The 17074-nt window shown below is 32.6% G+C and overlaps 1 protein-coding gene across 1 annotated transcript in view; it reads right to left on the bottom strand.

The window, feature by feature from the left end:
* LOC149782188 (uncharacterized) overlaps nucleotides 1–16627 on the bottom strand; it is a 64596-nt gene extending 47969 nt beyond the window's left edge. The window contains exons 1-5 of the mRNA XM_089933600.1: nucleotides 16493–16627; nucleotides 11592–11704; nucleotides 5557–5717; nucleotides 3736–4554; nucleotides 1992–2258 (exon numbers count right to left, since the gene is read on the bottom strand). Of these exons, the coding sequence (XP_089789726.1) occupies nucleotides 1992–2258; nucleotides 3736–4554; nucleotides 5557–5626 (1156 nt within the window). The 5' untranslated portion in view covers nucleotides 5627–5717; nucleotides 11592–11704; nucleotides 16493–16627. The remainder of the gene's footprint in view (nucleotides 1–1991; nucleotides 2259–3735; nucleotides 4555–5556; nucleotides 5718–11591; nucleotides 11705–16492) is intronic.
* Between the last annotated feature and the right edge of the window lie 447 nt (nucleotides 16628–17074).

Raw genomic sequence — 17074 nt, forward strand, 5'->3', positions numbered from 1 at the left:
ATCAAACCCCATTATTTGGAATTGTTTATCTCTCTCCAGGATCATACAATATTGATATCATGTAACTGATTATTATGACTGGGTAATTACGTTTTTCTTGCATTTTAAATTATGAGAAATTTAGAAAACAGTTTTTAAATAACATTAATTCTACTCAATAGTAACAAACTGACATGTTGGACAATTAAATATACCACACACTGATATGTTGGACAGTTAAGCATATAATAAATTGATATATTGGGCAATTAAATATATCACACACTGATATATTGGACAATTAAGTATATAATACAATGACATATTGGACAATTAAATATGTATACACTAATATATTGAACAATTAAGTATTTAATACACTGATATATTGGAACATTTAAATATATAACACACTGATATATTGGACAATTAAATATATAACACACTGACATATTGGGCAATTAAGTATATAACAAACTGACATATCGAACAATTAAATATATCACACACTGAAATATTGGACAATTAAGTATATAATACAGTGACATATTGAACAATTAAATATACCACACACTAATATATTGGACAATTAAGTATATAACAAACTGACATATTGGACAATTAAATATATCACACATTGATATATTGGACAATTAAGTATATAATACAATGACATATTGGACAATTAAATATTTATACACTGATATATTGAACAATTGAGTATATAACGAACTGATAAATTGGACAATTAAACACTGATATTTTGGACAATTGAGTATATAACACAGTGAATATTTTACAATTAAGTATATAACACACTGCCATTTTGGATAATTAAGTAAATAACATGCTGACATCTTGGACAATTAAGTAATCAGATGTATAGCAGATTCATCTTTTATTAAGTTATCAAGACAGTCATCAACATACACACTTGTACATATATTCTTACATACATACATGCATGCAAGTCTGACTATCTTTCCTTGGCCTCACTGTCATATGTGGATTGTAATGTAGAGACCGAGTTTGTTCTCTGTAAGTAACACTGATCATACAGTTTGTGAAACCTAGTATCACACTCATGGCTCAATCAATGGGTTGTCACATGGGAAAATAAGTTATGGGATTAAGGTCAAACACTTGCTGGAAGAGTCAGAACTCTAACTGGCACTGAACGAGTACATGTATATGTATTAAATTTGTGGCTTGATCAAAAGGATTTACAACTGGAAACAATAGTGAGTGCTGCCTTTGGAAGCCAAGGGTATTAGGGGCCATGTGCACTTGAAGAAAGCTTGTATCTGATAAACAGGTACCCAATGACACATTCTGTTACCACGGTTATTATCATTGGGTGGGTTCTTGAGTACCCTCGTACCCATTAGCGGACTGCTCTGGTGGCCAAGTGGTTAGAGCATCCACCTCAGAAGAGGGAGATAATGGGTTCAATCCCCGGCTAAGTCATACCAAAGACTTACACAAATGTATGAACAGCTGCCTCGCTTGGTGCTCAGCATTAAGAGGTTAGTGTTAGGACTGGTTGGCCTGGTGTCAGGATAATGTGACTGGGTGGGACATCATGCTACATGTCTGCGGCATGATGCCCCAGTGCTAGACATCACTATAAACTGTCACACTGCGGACATCATTGTGATATGACTGAATTTCTTTTAAAGCTATGTTAGAAATCTGAATCATGCACACACACACACACACACACAAACATGCACACACACACCCATTGGCAGGCATACTTCATCATGCAGTATTAAAACCCAGTCAATTAATATTAATACTGTAATAGATCCAAATCTCATTAGTCATTCTAAAATTCAATTTGTTTACTTTGTTTAAATGCAACAGTGGTGCAGGAAAACTTTGCATTACACTGAACTATCGGCAGTTTTATGTGTGTAATAATTTAAGATCATTTATTCCGACAAAGTTTAAATAGCATCATCTTATATTATGATGATTAAACTGGCCATTGAATGGATAGTGTGACATACTTTCCTCTTGTGTTGTCCACTCTCTAGTTGACAAGGAAACATTACAGCAATCTATATGAACATCTATCCCTTCAGTGCTTTGTCTCAGAGGTATATTTACGTCTTTTCCCAAAAGGCGCTTGATCAATGTTGTCTTTCCAACTCCATATTGTCCGACAACCATTACCCTGATATTATACACTTTTTCCTTCCCATCTTTAAGAGCCTCTTTATACATATGAAGGGATCTTGCATCCATATTAAGTATCTTTGCAGGGATGACTGGATCTGAAATCAAATTATGTATACATTTTATAGTGATGTCTAGCAATGGGGCATCATGCCGCAGACATGTAGCATGATGTTCCACCCAGTCATATTATCCTGACACCAGGTCGACCAGTTCTAACACTAACCTCTTAATTCTGAGCGCCTAGCAAGGCAGCTGTTAGTACCATTTCTGTAAGTCTTTGGTATGACTTGGCCAGGAATCGAACCCACGACCTCCTCCTTCCAAGGTGGATGCTCTAACTACTAGACCACCGGAGCAGTTGTGAATTATGAATTGGTTCATATTCAAATATAATATTTTCTTAAATTTTCATTGTTTCTACTAGTTACTTTACTTTTTACATGCTAAAAATTGTTTCAATAAAAATCTTCCAGTTTCAATAAACTCTTCTGAGATAAGTTTGTAAAGACCTGGTTGACCTATCTGGGCTGACAAATATATGAAATTATTTTTATTTGGGCACAGCTAGAGAGTGCATCTGTCCCAGGTAAATTAAGATAAATGCAAATGAGTGACAATATGTAATGAACAGTGCAAAACAAGGTTTTAATTAACCAATTGTGCTTTCAACTTTCATCAAGTCTTTGTCAAAGGAAATTATCAAACAGAGACAAAAAAGGCAAACAATAAACACAAAAAAATGTTGAATTTACAAAACTATGTATGACTATATCTATTGTTTGAAAATTGTGTATGTTGAACCTGATTAGTTTGAACTCAATTATAATAAATGGTGTCATTTTCCATATGTTTCAACCGACAGTAGCTGCAAAGTACTAGCTTCTTTTTTGGTACAAGTTATTTTTTTCTTTTCTTCTTTAACAAAATTTATTTACCTGGTACTTCTTTCATGAGTAATAGCATTGCTGCATTTACACTATGGCAATCTGTCTGCATGGGTTCAAGTCTCGGATTCAGCCAATGTGGGTATGTGAGAAAGCTTGCCAATAGCTTAAATCTCGTGGGTTGGTGGTTCTTTCCAGGGTTTACCCGGGTTCTTCCTCCACCATTAATACTGGCCGCCATGTATAGCCTATCCTGTGCTGAAAAATGGCATTAAACCCTACAACAACAACAACGCTATGGCAAATCCACTCTCTTAAAGTTCATCAGCCTGATGATAATATTCTCTTTCTTTCATGGATGTCTCTTTCAATTTCTCATTCACTTCGAAACTACTGGCATTCAGTCAAATCTTTTATATCAACTCTAACAATATTAATTCTCATAAGTTCATCATTTATGGACTGATCAGAGGAATTATTATTTTTCTGATTTGGTTTTCATCTGATTATTACATCTTTTAATCTCTTGTACCTTGATAATAAAAAAAAAGTTCTAAAATTCACAGCACTATATGTTTTCTGTACATGAATTTAAATCATTTAGAATCTCTTCATAAATCAAGAATGTTGTTTTATTTGTCATATTGTGTAAAAATTTGATCTCAATGAAATAAGAAATATAGAGTACCATGGCAAAGAGGATGGAATCTCCGGACCTTCCTGCTTTCATGACTAGTAATGAAAAATTGCTCCTGCTGTGCTTCCCAATATATCGCCAGGGGCCATGGTGGGATCTCCTCTCTGTGCACTGTCACTAGTTCCCCACCTTCTGTCAGCTGATGAATACAGGGAGGGCCAGTCCAGTTACATACATATATAAATCCCCTTCTCTCCACAGATATGCCCTGAGGACATTTCAGGTCAGGATGTCGGTAAACAAACTTCTGTCTGCCATCCATACTAAATGCATACACACCATTGTCTGGGGAGTTTTGGTCAGCATGACATGATATGTATACTGTAGCATCATCAGGACTTGTGGCCAAGTAACTCCAACCATCCCCTTTACAGATTCTGTGAATCGTTTTAACATGTCCATCTAAATAGGACACAATGCCCCAACAAATCCATTCCTCTTTGGTGTCCATGTAGTGCTTTACACCACTCACCACAAGTTTTCCCCTTAACTTCAAAGGCCTCACTCCATCACATCTATCAAATCCTTTTCGTACATCTAAAGTTCTCATCCGTTTTATCGCTGCTGATTCAGCTGTTGACTCAACCGACAATATTTCAATTTCTCCATTGTCTAGAGTCACCATAACCAGAATGTCTACAGTCCATTTCACAACACAAATGTCTTGGGTCCCTGACTGCAGTTTGTCTGATGTTGCCAGTAATTTTCCATCATGGCAACTGTAGATTGCAACTTTATGTACTATACCATCTACAACCATTAACATGTTTCCAGACACCACAAGACCAGTGTAACGTGGGTCTGGGCGGGCTGCAGAAGAAAAAAAAGTACTTGCATAAATCTATATATGCTGAATTTCTGTGCATTTTTATTTTAAAACAATTATCTAGTGTCATAATATTATCACTAACACATTCAGCACGGACTGCATCATCGTCATCATCAGGATGTTCTATATGTTTATTATTATTATTATTATTATTATTATTATTGATTTTGTAGTTGATTTAAAATTGTCCTTTTCATAACTTATACAAATAATGATAATGATAATTGATAGTGTTATGGTTGGTTTGAAATAAATCTTTATGTAACTAATAATAATAATAATAATGTTATCAATATTAATACTAATAATAATAAAATATTTTAAACTGTCATAAAAAGTTTTAAATTACAAATAATATGATGTTTAAAACCATTAAAAGTGTTTAAACAAATTAAAACAAGATAAACTTTTCAAACAAAATATTGAAACCAAAAGCTGCAAAATCATGAAATTCAAACATAAGAAAACATTTTTAAAAAAACAACAAAAAAGACAAATATAATCTTTGAATATTAAAGAGTAGAAACTAGAAAACACTACATTTAAGCAAAGAATTAAAAACTGACAATTAACAATAATTTAACAAAATCCCCAAAATTCACGATGACAAAAATACAATTTACAAATAAATTCAAAAGAAAAAGATTTAATACAATGAAATAACTAAATCAAAAAGTCTATAAATAAAAGAAAACAAACTCATATTAGGACAAGAATAGATGAAAATTTTAAAACAAAAAATTAAACTTTGCAAGAAATTTGACAAATTTTAAAAATATTATAGCAACACACAAAACATTTTAAAGAAAATTTTCATATTTTAAAGATTTCAAAAATGAAGTAACTTGTAAAAACTTTTTTTTTTAATTATAAAATTTCAAACAAATTTTAAACAAATTAAGAAAAAGAAAAAGTCAATTGCTCTTAAATATCCATGTCTAATAAAACAGAACATAATACAGAAAGACTTATCTGTCACATACTGTCTTGCAGTTCCAAGGCCTGAACATTTTCCAGTTTGCAGTCCAATGGTTTCGATTTGCCTGTGGCCATAGTGTCGTTACAGCAGACTCTGATGTTCAAGGTTCATTGGCTCTAAATAAGATGAGTTGTCCATTATCAAACAAACAACTTGAGGACTGTGCTGCAAAAGATAGTGAACACAATTTTAATCAACTTTACATCTTGTAGTCATTACTACACTACTTAAAACTGTATCGGGACCAGACTGGCCCTGTAAAATATCTTACAAACAATTTCCAGTAAATATGACAATTAAACATTTATCAAAGACTACTAAAGTCTTGGTTGTGCAGATGAAATATACACAGTGTACAATTGTGTTGTGCACAAACAGGCTATGAGTGTTTGAATAACAATGACAGCATTGCAGTCATAGCAAACTTTACACAGATATGATTTGTACTTATGAGAGTCCAAGCTATCAACATCATTGCCAGATCGGGAACATAACCTCAGTACGGTAATCATATATTTTGTGCCATCAGTCTTTATTGTATTAGCATTTTATATTGATATGTGTCAACAAAATATTTGTACTTGAAATATATGTTTGAAAACATATTTAATAAAACATTTAAATTTTGAATGTTTATTTCTTATTTATTTATTATTTATTTATTTATTTATCTCGGCACTAATATTATTTATTTGCATTATATTTGCAACAAGTTTGTTTCTGTGTTGCTGGAAATAACCGAATCAAAACAATTTGTTTAAAAGTGTTGCACAGAACTATTTGTAAAATAGATAGTCACCGAGGCCACATTTTCTGATGTTAAGGAAATATTTCACAGTATCGAAGGTTACACCTAGCTGTTCAATGATGTCTTAAGAAGATTCTCTAACTTTACTCCTAAAAGAATAGTTTGAATGTAGGAAAGATCTAATTGGACCACTGCAAAGTTTCGTGGATATGTAATCAACTACAAATTGTTGCACAATGTCTTAAAGAGAGTCATTTCATGAAGAGTATATTTCAAATGTATTAAAGATTACTATCCCCTAAAGAGTTATATTTCAAAGTCATCAAGTTTTTTCCAAGTTGTTGCATGATGCCTGCATGCCATTTTTAGAAGTGTAACCATTTAAAGACTATTTTAAAGGTAAAAAAGGTATTCACTATTGCCCTGTAGATTTATATTTCACTGTTATGGGGTTATTCCAAATTGTTGCATATACTTTCATGCCATATTTTGGAATTTAGTCCTAACAAGACTATTTTAAGGGTAGTAAGGTCTCAATGGGAGGTTTAAAATTAAATGATTATTTGGAAGATACTGAAGGTCTAAAGGAATTTTGACAAGTTATGCATATTTAATTTACATTGTTAGTGGGCTTTTATTTATTTATTTTTCTATTTCATTATATGCAGATAATAATGTGACATTGTATTTTGGACTTGACCTTGTCCAAATCTAAGTTCATTTTCTATCTGGCCTGAATGATTGATTTTGGTTTTGTAGTAAACATATTTTTCTCAGTCTGAGTCTTGAACTTTGTTAATTGTCCATGAATTGTTAGGTCTAAATGTTGTTTACTAAACATTTTATATTATAATTTTAGTAACAGACTTCTAATTATAACTAAGATTTTATTTTGTAAATATTATGAACCTTCCAGGAGGTATTATTCCGTTAAATCATCTTTTTTTATAGAAAATGCTAATTGTGGCCTGAAGTCAAGTAGAAGACTATATGATCTTGTTACCGCAAAAATTATTTATTCATACTTTAATCTAACAGAATCCATTGTATTATTGTTATGTCCAGTAGTTCATTGGGCTGGAATTTATTTCTTCAAATTATTCAATTTAAGTGATTATTCTTTGGAAATACAGAGTGCTCATAAAAATAGTATTTGTGGGCAGAGACATTCACTGAGATTTATAGTGAATTCAAACCTGGAATTATATTACTGTGTTTCAACAAAAGGCTTGCTACAACACCATGATACAGGCCACCATATGGGACATCAACACTTTCAGCATTAGATCTGGATTTCCAGTACAGTTTATTCAGAACTGTAATTATTAGGACTTATGTCTGAAATTCTTGGGTTATTTTAGGATTTAATTTGCAATAATGAAAGTTCATATTTTTTCATTTTCAGTTTGTATTCTAGGGAAATAAATGATTTTTGAAATTTACAAAGCTTGTTGCTTCTTTACTTATTTTAAGACCATAGAGTCCTAATACACTACTGTCCCATAGGCTTACATTTCACATTTATGGGGGTTGTTCTAAGTTGTTGCACAATGCATGCACACTATGTTTGGAAATTTAACCATATAAAGACCATTGTAAAGGTAGGAAAGGTCTTCAAGGGAGTTGTTACAAAGAATGAATATTTGGAAGATACTGAAGGTGTAAAGATCTTCTTACTTTTGATCATAGAATGTACAGGGGTTATTCCAAGTTATGGTATGATGCTTGGATGCAATATTCTGGAATCTAGTCAGAGAAAGATTTATTTAAAGGTAGGAAAAGTCTTGAAGGGAGTTGTTGAATAAAATGACTATCTGGAAGCTATTTAAAATCTAAAGGGACTGTTACTATTGCCCATATGGTTATATTTCACCACTAAGGGAGTTATTCCAAGTTGTTGCATGATGATTGCATGCAATGTTCAGGAATTTAGTTCTAATAAGACTAATTTTTAAAGGTAGAAAAGGTCTTGAGGGGAAAAGTAGCACAAAATGAATATTTGGAACATATTATAAATCTAAAGGGACTTTTACTATTGCCCCATAGGGTTACATTTCACAGCATTTGGGTGTTTATTCTAAGTTGTTACAATATGCCTGCATACCTTCTTTAATTTAGTCTTAAAAAGACTATTTTCAAGGTAGGAAAGCGGAGAGATGTTGCAGAACATGAATAGTGGAAAATATTAAATGTCTAAAGTGAATTACCAAGTTATAGGGTGTTTTCCAAGTGTTATATGATGCATACAGTTTTCGTGTTGCCCCATAGACTTCTATTTCACATATAATAGGGTTATTCCAAGTTGTTCTATGATGCTTACATATTTACTATTGTCCCAGAGATGCATGCATATTTACTATTGCCCCATAGACTTATTCCAAGTTGTTCTATGATGCTTACATATTTACTATTGCCCCATAGACTTATTCCAAGTTGTTCTCTGATGCATACATATTTACTATTGCCTGATAGACTTATTCCAAGTTGTTCTATGATGCATACATATTTACTATTGCCCCATAGACTTATTCCAAGTTGTTCTATGATGCATACATATTTACGATTGCCCCACACTTATTCCAAGTTGTTCTATGATGCTTACATATTTACTATTGCCCCATAGACTTATTCCAAGTTGTTCTGTGATGCATACATATTTACTATTGCCCCATAGACTTATTCCAAGTTGTTCTGTGATGCATACATATTTACTACTGCCCCATAGACTTATTCCAAGTTGTTCTATGATGCATACATATTTACTATTGCCCCACAGACTTATTCCAAGTTGTTCTATGATGCATGCATATTTACTATTGCCCCATAGACTTATTCCAAGTTGTTCTCTGATGCATACATATTTACTATTGCCCCATAGACTTATTCCAAGTTGTTCTGTGATGCATACATATTTACTATTGCCCCAGAGACTTATTCCAAGTTGTTCTCTGATGCATACATATTTACTACTGCCCCTGAGACTTATTCCAAGTTGTTCTATGACGCATACATATTTACTACTGCCCCTGAGACTTATTCCAAGTTGTTCTATGACGCATACATATTTACTACTGCCCCAGAGACTTATTCCAAGTTGTTATATGATGCATACATATTTACTATTGCCCCATAAACTTATTCCAATTTGTTCTATGATGCATACATATTTACTATTGCCCCACAGACTTATTCCAAGTTGTTCTCTGATGCATACATATTTACTACTGCCCCTGAGACTTATTCCAAGTTGTTCTATGATGCATACATATTTACTACTGCCCCTGAGACTTATTCCAAGTTGTTCTATGACGCATACATATTTACTACTGCCCCAGAGACTTATTCCAAGTTGTTATATGATGCATACATATTTACTATTGCCCCAGAGACTTATTCCAAGTTGTTGCATGCCATTGTTTTTAAATTTAGTCCTAGCAGGACTAATTTAAAAGTAGGAAAAGTCTTGCAGTGTATTATTGCATGAAATGAATATTTGAAACATATTAAATGTCTCAAGGGGCTGTAACTATTCCTTAGTAGGATTATATTTCAATGCTATAGGGGTTATTTCAAGTTGTTGCATGACATTTTGGGGGAATTTAGTCCTAGAATGACTAGCTTAAATGTAGCAAAGGTCTTGAAGGGAGCTGTTGCATAAAATGAATATATGGAAGATATTACAAATCTCAAGGGACAGTTACTATCACCCAGTAGTGTCATATTTCACAATTATGGGGGTTTGCATGCCATTTTGGGGAATTTAGTCCTAGAAAAACTGATTTTAAATGTAAGATAGATCTTGAAGGGAGTCTATGATCAGAAGAGCTAATAATGCATATAGATATACCATGAGATGGAAACAGAAATTTGTGTTTTTTAGATGTCTTCCTTAGCTGATTTTACAACAAATGAGTATAACATCTTCATGATAGTAAAAAAATGTATGGCATCGATTGTTACAAAGGGTTACATCTGAGAAATGTCTACAAGAAATCTTATGCTGGATTAATGGCATTGTCATTTAATATGTGGAACAAATGATAAAACAACAACTAGGTGATGATCTTAAGAATGTTATTTGTGTTGTTATTTACAGTGATATAAATATCAGAAAGACAACAACAAATACACATATTAAGAGCTAATTATGTGTTGACAACACTCCTGGATGATGACCTCAGCCTCAAAATGAGAGATGCCTTAAGCATCTGATATCATGTGTAATCAGTACCATTTTATCAAACTTAAGAAGGTGATCTAAGATGTCCAAGTACTTCATTCAATATAATCCATATACATGCCAAGATGTTCTGTTAGGACTCTATGGTTTTAAACCCAGTAACAAAAAGGAGTGAAAACCAACAATTTTGTAAAATTCAAAAAATAGTTGATTTCCCCAGGGGAATACTAACAGAAAATTTAGACAGGACTTACAGTATGGTGAATTAAATCATAAATGGTCCAAAACATTCAATCACAAGTCCAAAAGTATAGAGTATTAAAAATGAATTTCTTTGGTGCTCTGAATGAATTCCAATCTTGAAAGTGGTGATGTACCAAAAGCCTGGAATAGCCAAGAATGATGTTGAAGTGCTAACAGACTTGATTCATCATAATAATATAATCCAAAATGCCTCTATATGAATATGCAATAATCCTAAAATAGTGATTTGGTTTGAAGTTTCTATTGAGCACTATGTAATTCCAGTGAATAATCTAAATAAATAAATCCTTTCAAATTAAATGTGAACACAACTGAAGTTAAAGATAGGAATCAAGAATTTCTGTTTACTTTTCCTTTATATAAAAACATAAGACACAATATCAGGACCAAGATGGGGGTTATCTTAATGAAAATGAAGTAAACATGTTTACACACAAATAATAATAATCCTAATATAGAATCCACAACCAAAGACAAAAATGAGCTAGACAATATGTTAGTTTATAACAATAAAAGACATTAGTCAGGTAGGCCCAAACTCCTATCCTCAATTATTAACAAGAGTCAATAACACAATAAAACTTAAATATACTTAACATATCATCACTGACAAATGTCAGCACAATATACAAATTAAATATACAATACAGTATGTGATTTCTCTTCCTCCTCCCTCCCCCCAAACAAAATAATGCTTGTTACAGTGATTACTGACTTGATTATTCCAGGCCTTGTTACAGTGATTACTGACTTGATTATTCCAGGCCTTGTTACAGTGATTACTGACTTGATTATTGCAGGTCTTGTTATAATGAGTGAAAGTTGCAATTTATTCTCCTTAACTTACATGAGTTGAAATTGCTACTGGGATGTTCTGACTTCAGATCCTCTTGGGCACAGTCAAGAAATGGGTATCGACCCCCGTCTTCTTGTATAGCCATCATACCCTTTTTGCTCAGCCTGTTAGTAGAAACAAATACAAGTAATGATTGCTGAGTTTTATTATGATGTTATTTTATTGTCAGTAGCCTTATATTTATCTTTCTATTTTACCTACTAGATCATACATTAATTAAACAGATAAGACTACTTAAAGAGATAGTTATGTTTACTATCATACATACTTATGAAAAAGGTAAATCATTATCACTGTTATTTTGGACACTTATATTTTAATTTATATTCTACTGTGTCTTCATATTTGTATACTTAATCAATCACCAAGCTTGTTCAAATTTTCTCTTAATCGTGTCATTATTTGTAGCAATTGGGTTTGTCAGCTTCCCATACACTATTTCATTTCTGAAATTGTTTAGATACACAAGGTAATAATTTCCACTGATGCATAGGCTTCAGCTATACAGAACATTATTTCTTTTCTTTCTCCTTTGTACAATTATAACTTACATTCCAGAATTAAACTTTCTTTTTTAACCATTGTGACAATTAAAACATTGATATCAAGGGAATTCTATTTTTCTTCACTATTTCTCATTATCAACCCATTGTTTGGATACATTAATATTATATATATATATATATATATATATATATATATATATATATATATATATATATATATATATATATATATATATTCTTTTGTGTGATTACATTCACAAATATTTTGCTACATTTCTTGAATATTTTTAGTTGAATATATTTCCCTCCTTGTTTCAGAATTATGATACAATTCTTTATACATCCCATATCTTTATACCTTTAGATTATGATTTATTAAATCTGGTTGCATTTTTTTAAAATATAATCTAGACTATATGCTTAGTTATAGCCTATGTAAAAGCAATGTTTTCCTTGATTTACTGTTATGAGCTTTGTGTTTCAGCATACACTGTGAATCTATTATTGGCCTACTGTGCATTATCTATACCACATCCAGTAGAGATAACCAGAATGTATGATTTATTTGCAATTCACACCCAGCAAGGTGCTATATCATCTTCTGGCACATCTAGTCTAGATAACAAGGAACATTCTTCGTTGATGTAGCAACACTTCCATTCAAGGTGTGAAATACACAGGTAAGGATGTCAAACCAGGACTAAAAATAGATTGCATTTTTTATAATACAAATGATTTGTAGGTTTGTTCACAAAATTGGTTTGTAACTAGGTTAGTGTATAAAACTCTGAAACTGCTGATATGAATTGTAGTAAGGACATTTCTCATAACAACACTTATGAGCATGATTTATTCATGCTTTTTTCACTCTGTGTTCATTTAAAGGTTGAAGTTGTCATGTGTTTCACTGCATATTTCTTTAACTGCAAAACTCTTTTAAAATGGTTCAGTCTGTTGTAAGTTAACTTTAAGGTTGTTATAGTTTCTCTAAAAGAGCAGATGGTATATTAGTGAAGGTATTAAAATGATTTGCAATACCATAGGGCCTATGCAGTTGCTACAGCTACCATTAGTAGTAAATACAATATTAACATTCAACTGTTGTCGTAATTTCTTTCAGTTGTTTTTATTCTCTACAACTGTGTTACAAACATAGATTTTGTCCTCCATTCCTATGTATTTGATTCTACAATAAAAAGTGTTCTTTAAACAGCAGCATAATTAATAGTGTGTTCATATCAAACAAAGTATAATGCATTTATCTGATAAATTCATAGGTGGTATCTAAACATGGTTATTATTTATTTGTGTAAATCAAAATGAATTTAATTTTTTAAAAATTGTTTCCAAATTTAACCAATATCAGAAGTTTTTAATCATTGATGTAATAATTAGGAAAGAAAGAAAGTTCATATTAATGGTCAAAAATACAATTTATACTGTATACTACATTTAACTAGAACACGTTCACAAGAATTAACTTCACCGCCTATATTACAATTCACTTAAAACCATGATGAAAGCGAGAAAAAAATAATAGTTAACTTGTCCTTTCATTTGTAAACTTTGCCAATGAATTGGTGCAGAAACCTGAAATATCTTTAGGTCTCCCATCTAGTATATAAAATACATTATTGTCAAAATCCCTTGTCATGGATTTGTTTGTTGTCATCTTGTTTTAAAAATGTCTCAATCAACATCCTCTATTGTAAAGGTACTTATTGAACTGATAATAAAACCAGCCACTCGATATATTTATACGGCTAGACATTGTCAGACAATTTCTCGAGAAAGAGCGCAATAACTCGGGATTCAGAACTGTTTCGTTATTACAAGTTGGAGCTCAACATAGTTCTATTCTTCATAAACGCAAATGAGTACCTGGTTCTGTCCATGTCATAATGACAATCTAACATTGTTTTCTATGACTGTGTGACGCGCATGTTGGAGTAGGATAGAAAGTAGATTTATTTCACCAAACGTTAGCACTGAGGTCTATGGAAGACCAACTGGTACCGTGATAACAAACGATCGTGTCGTTGTTAATGAAGCACCTAAATTACAGTCCAAGTTACCAAACAGCTTCTTTCTCATATTATAAAGCATGAGCGTCTATATGATATGGAACATATTCTGTAGTCCAGAGCCGTAGTGCTAAGAAAATGAGGCCAGGTATGCATCGTATAAGGTGGCACTGGACAGTTTATCTGGTGAATTTTCATCCGACAATGACCAATTACAGAAAATGAGAATACTTTTACACTGAAGATACAAATAAAAACAAACTAATTATTTTTGTAGGAATCATACATGTGAGATTTTGACTGCAGTAATCAGGTTAATTCCTGATGCAACTTTTGGTTTTTATACTGAACCAACAATGCCACCAACCCCTAAATTTTACATTCATTTTTGACAAGAAATAGCTATTTTGAATATTATTCTGTCACAAGGCAGCTAAAAAAATCAGTATGTGCCTTATGCATGAATAAAGTTCACTAGTACTATAACAAATTAGCATACTTTTCATCACCCCTCAACCATCTAGATTTTTAGATATTTACCTCTGTAGCAGACACACATAAATACATAAGCCAAATCGGCAGCTCATTTGCAGCCCAAGTTACGCATTTGATCTTCAATGCTCATCAAACTCTGACAGGCAGTTACCAACAAGCCAACCTATTTCCAAGCCTAACTCAAAGTAAATCTAAACCACATTATAGATTTAGCTTATGTGTGAATTTATAAATGCTAGGCTTGTGATAATTAGGTTCATGCCTTCTACCTTAAAAATTAGGGTGTCAAAATACGAAACTATCCAGTGAGACCTAATAGCCAGCATAAGTGGAGATATTAAAGATGGCGAAAGTAATATAAAATGCATAGGCAATAAAGAAATAGCACTAAATCAGTTATTTCCAGTTGTGTTGCCACCTTCATTTTCATTTTATTTTTCACAACTATGTAAATTAAACAAAACTATTGAGTGTTTGTTTAAAGTTTCACTGTGCAGTATTTTCAGCCATTATGTTGGTGTTGGCGAAGGATGGGGTAAGGTGAGAGATTGCTGCAGTATTCTCACACCGTCCCGTTTGTGTGTACCCCCATACCAATTTCAAAGCAGAAAGCATAAAGGAAATTTAAAAAATACACAAAATTAATCATTTCATTCATTATTTTATAAGCTCTAATCTGATGGGGGGGGGGGGGCAAACGCCGTTAACTTGGCGTTTCGAATCAAACGGGAGTTTCTTTAGCAACACGTTCACCATATTGGCTTGAGCTAGTCATTGTTTTCGAGTAACAGATGTGATGTAGTTAGGCATCTTTGGTAATCTCAATAATTCCGTAAATTTTAGAGTTACATCTCTTTGAACGCGTGTATACAGTAGTTTCTCCTATTTATTTATTCAATTTGTTTTAGAAAAATTAGACTAGAAACTGTAAACAGTGGACGCAAACGACTGTGTTTTTTACAGAAATAGACTGTTCTAGGAATCAGAAATGGACAGCGAGTAGTCTGTTTGCTTGTTAACATCGGGAGCTTCTATTTGCGTTGAAACGTCATTAATACCACAGTGTTAGAGGCCCCTTGGCGGCAGTCAGGTTAGATATTATAAATCAGTGAATGAAATGAACAAGTTTGTTCATCGCTTATGTCCTTGATGTTTTTTGTTTTTAAAATCGATCTGGTGCGGTTGAAAACGAGAGTGTGTTCGAATACTTTAAATATTATGGTACTTTGTGTGTTCGCGTGTGTGTGTGCTTTATTTCAATGAAAGTTTGATTGTGATTAAGTCTCAACATGTAATAATCAACCCATTTTCATGTCACTGAGCAAACTTGTATTCTGAGAATTAGGTTTGTAAAAATATCGATACCTATTTATGCAATGCAAGTTTTGGAGAAGAATGTTTGGTCAGAATCTCTGCTGACAAGAATTAACAAGTATATATGCAATGAAAGTAAATGAATACTTGAAAACATCCAAGATCTGTTTAGCATTTATTTCCTATATGACATACCATAAAGAGAAAAGATTGTTCAAGGAATTTAGAAACCTGACAGATACACTTGGTAGCAATAATGTTTATCTGAGTCATGTTTTGGTGCCTGGATGCCCTGGCCTCCCATGATGCTCCGCACACGAGCCCAGGCAAGCACCGTTGAATGGCTGATACCAGAGGAGAAATTCAAGATGGCGAACGTATTACATAAAGCGTTGATAATAAAGAAATAGCATTAAATGACTCATATACCCTATGCATTGACTGGAGAACAGTTCATGCAGTTGCGAACACAGGAAATATGAATTTTACATTTATGTTGCACTACATTAAAACACATGTGATTTAACGTTAGATATGGCAGATTCATACTTACAAAATGACTGTATATCCATAAAAATGCACGCTTCTTGAATTATCCTTTGTATACCGATGTCATGTATTTTTCTAACTTCCTTGTGTTAAGTCTCGTTGTTATAACCAAACTACTCAGTCACTGCGAATAATTTTTCATTCAGCTTGGTTATGAACAGCTAACTTACCTGGACGAATTTTGTTGTTGCAAACAAATACTGCAAGAGAGCTGTAATGTCCTCAGTTACGATTGGTGTACCTCGTTACGGGTTTTGCTCACGCAAGTGAAGTAGATATATTATGACATAATAATTAAGTAAAAGTATTAAGACTGAAATTTTCTCTAAATTGTATTAAAAGCAATTTTTTTATTAAATTATATTGAAAATAAATTTCCACTAAAATATATTGAGATTAAATTTATTTATTTCTGTACTACATCTGCATACTATTTTAATAAAGATTGCACTTGCTCGTAAAAGCGCAATCTTTATTAAAATGGTATACAGTCAGGATATTGTGACTGGGTGGGACATGATGATACGTGTCTGCAGCATGATGCCCCAGTGATAATCACTATAAATTGCCACACTGCAGACATCGT

Source organism: Sinohyriopsis cumingii, chromosome 15 (assembly GCF_028554795.1).
Source record: "Sinohyriopsis cumingii isolate HCF-2022 chromosome 15, ASM2855479v2, whole genome shotgun sequence".
Lineage (NCBI taxonomy): Eukaryota > Metazoa > Mollusca > Bivalvia > Unionida > Unionidae > Sinohyriopsis > Sinohyriopsis cumingii.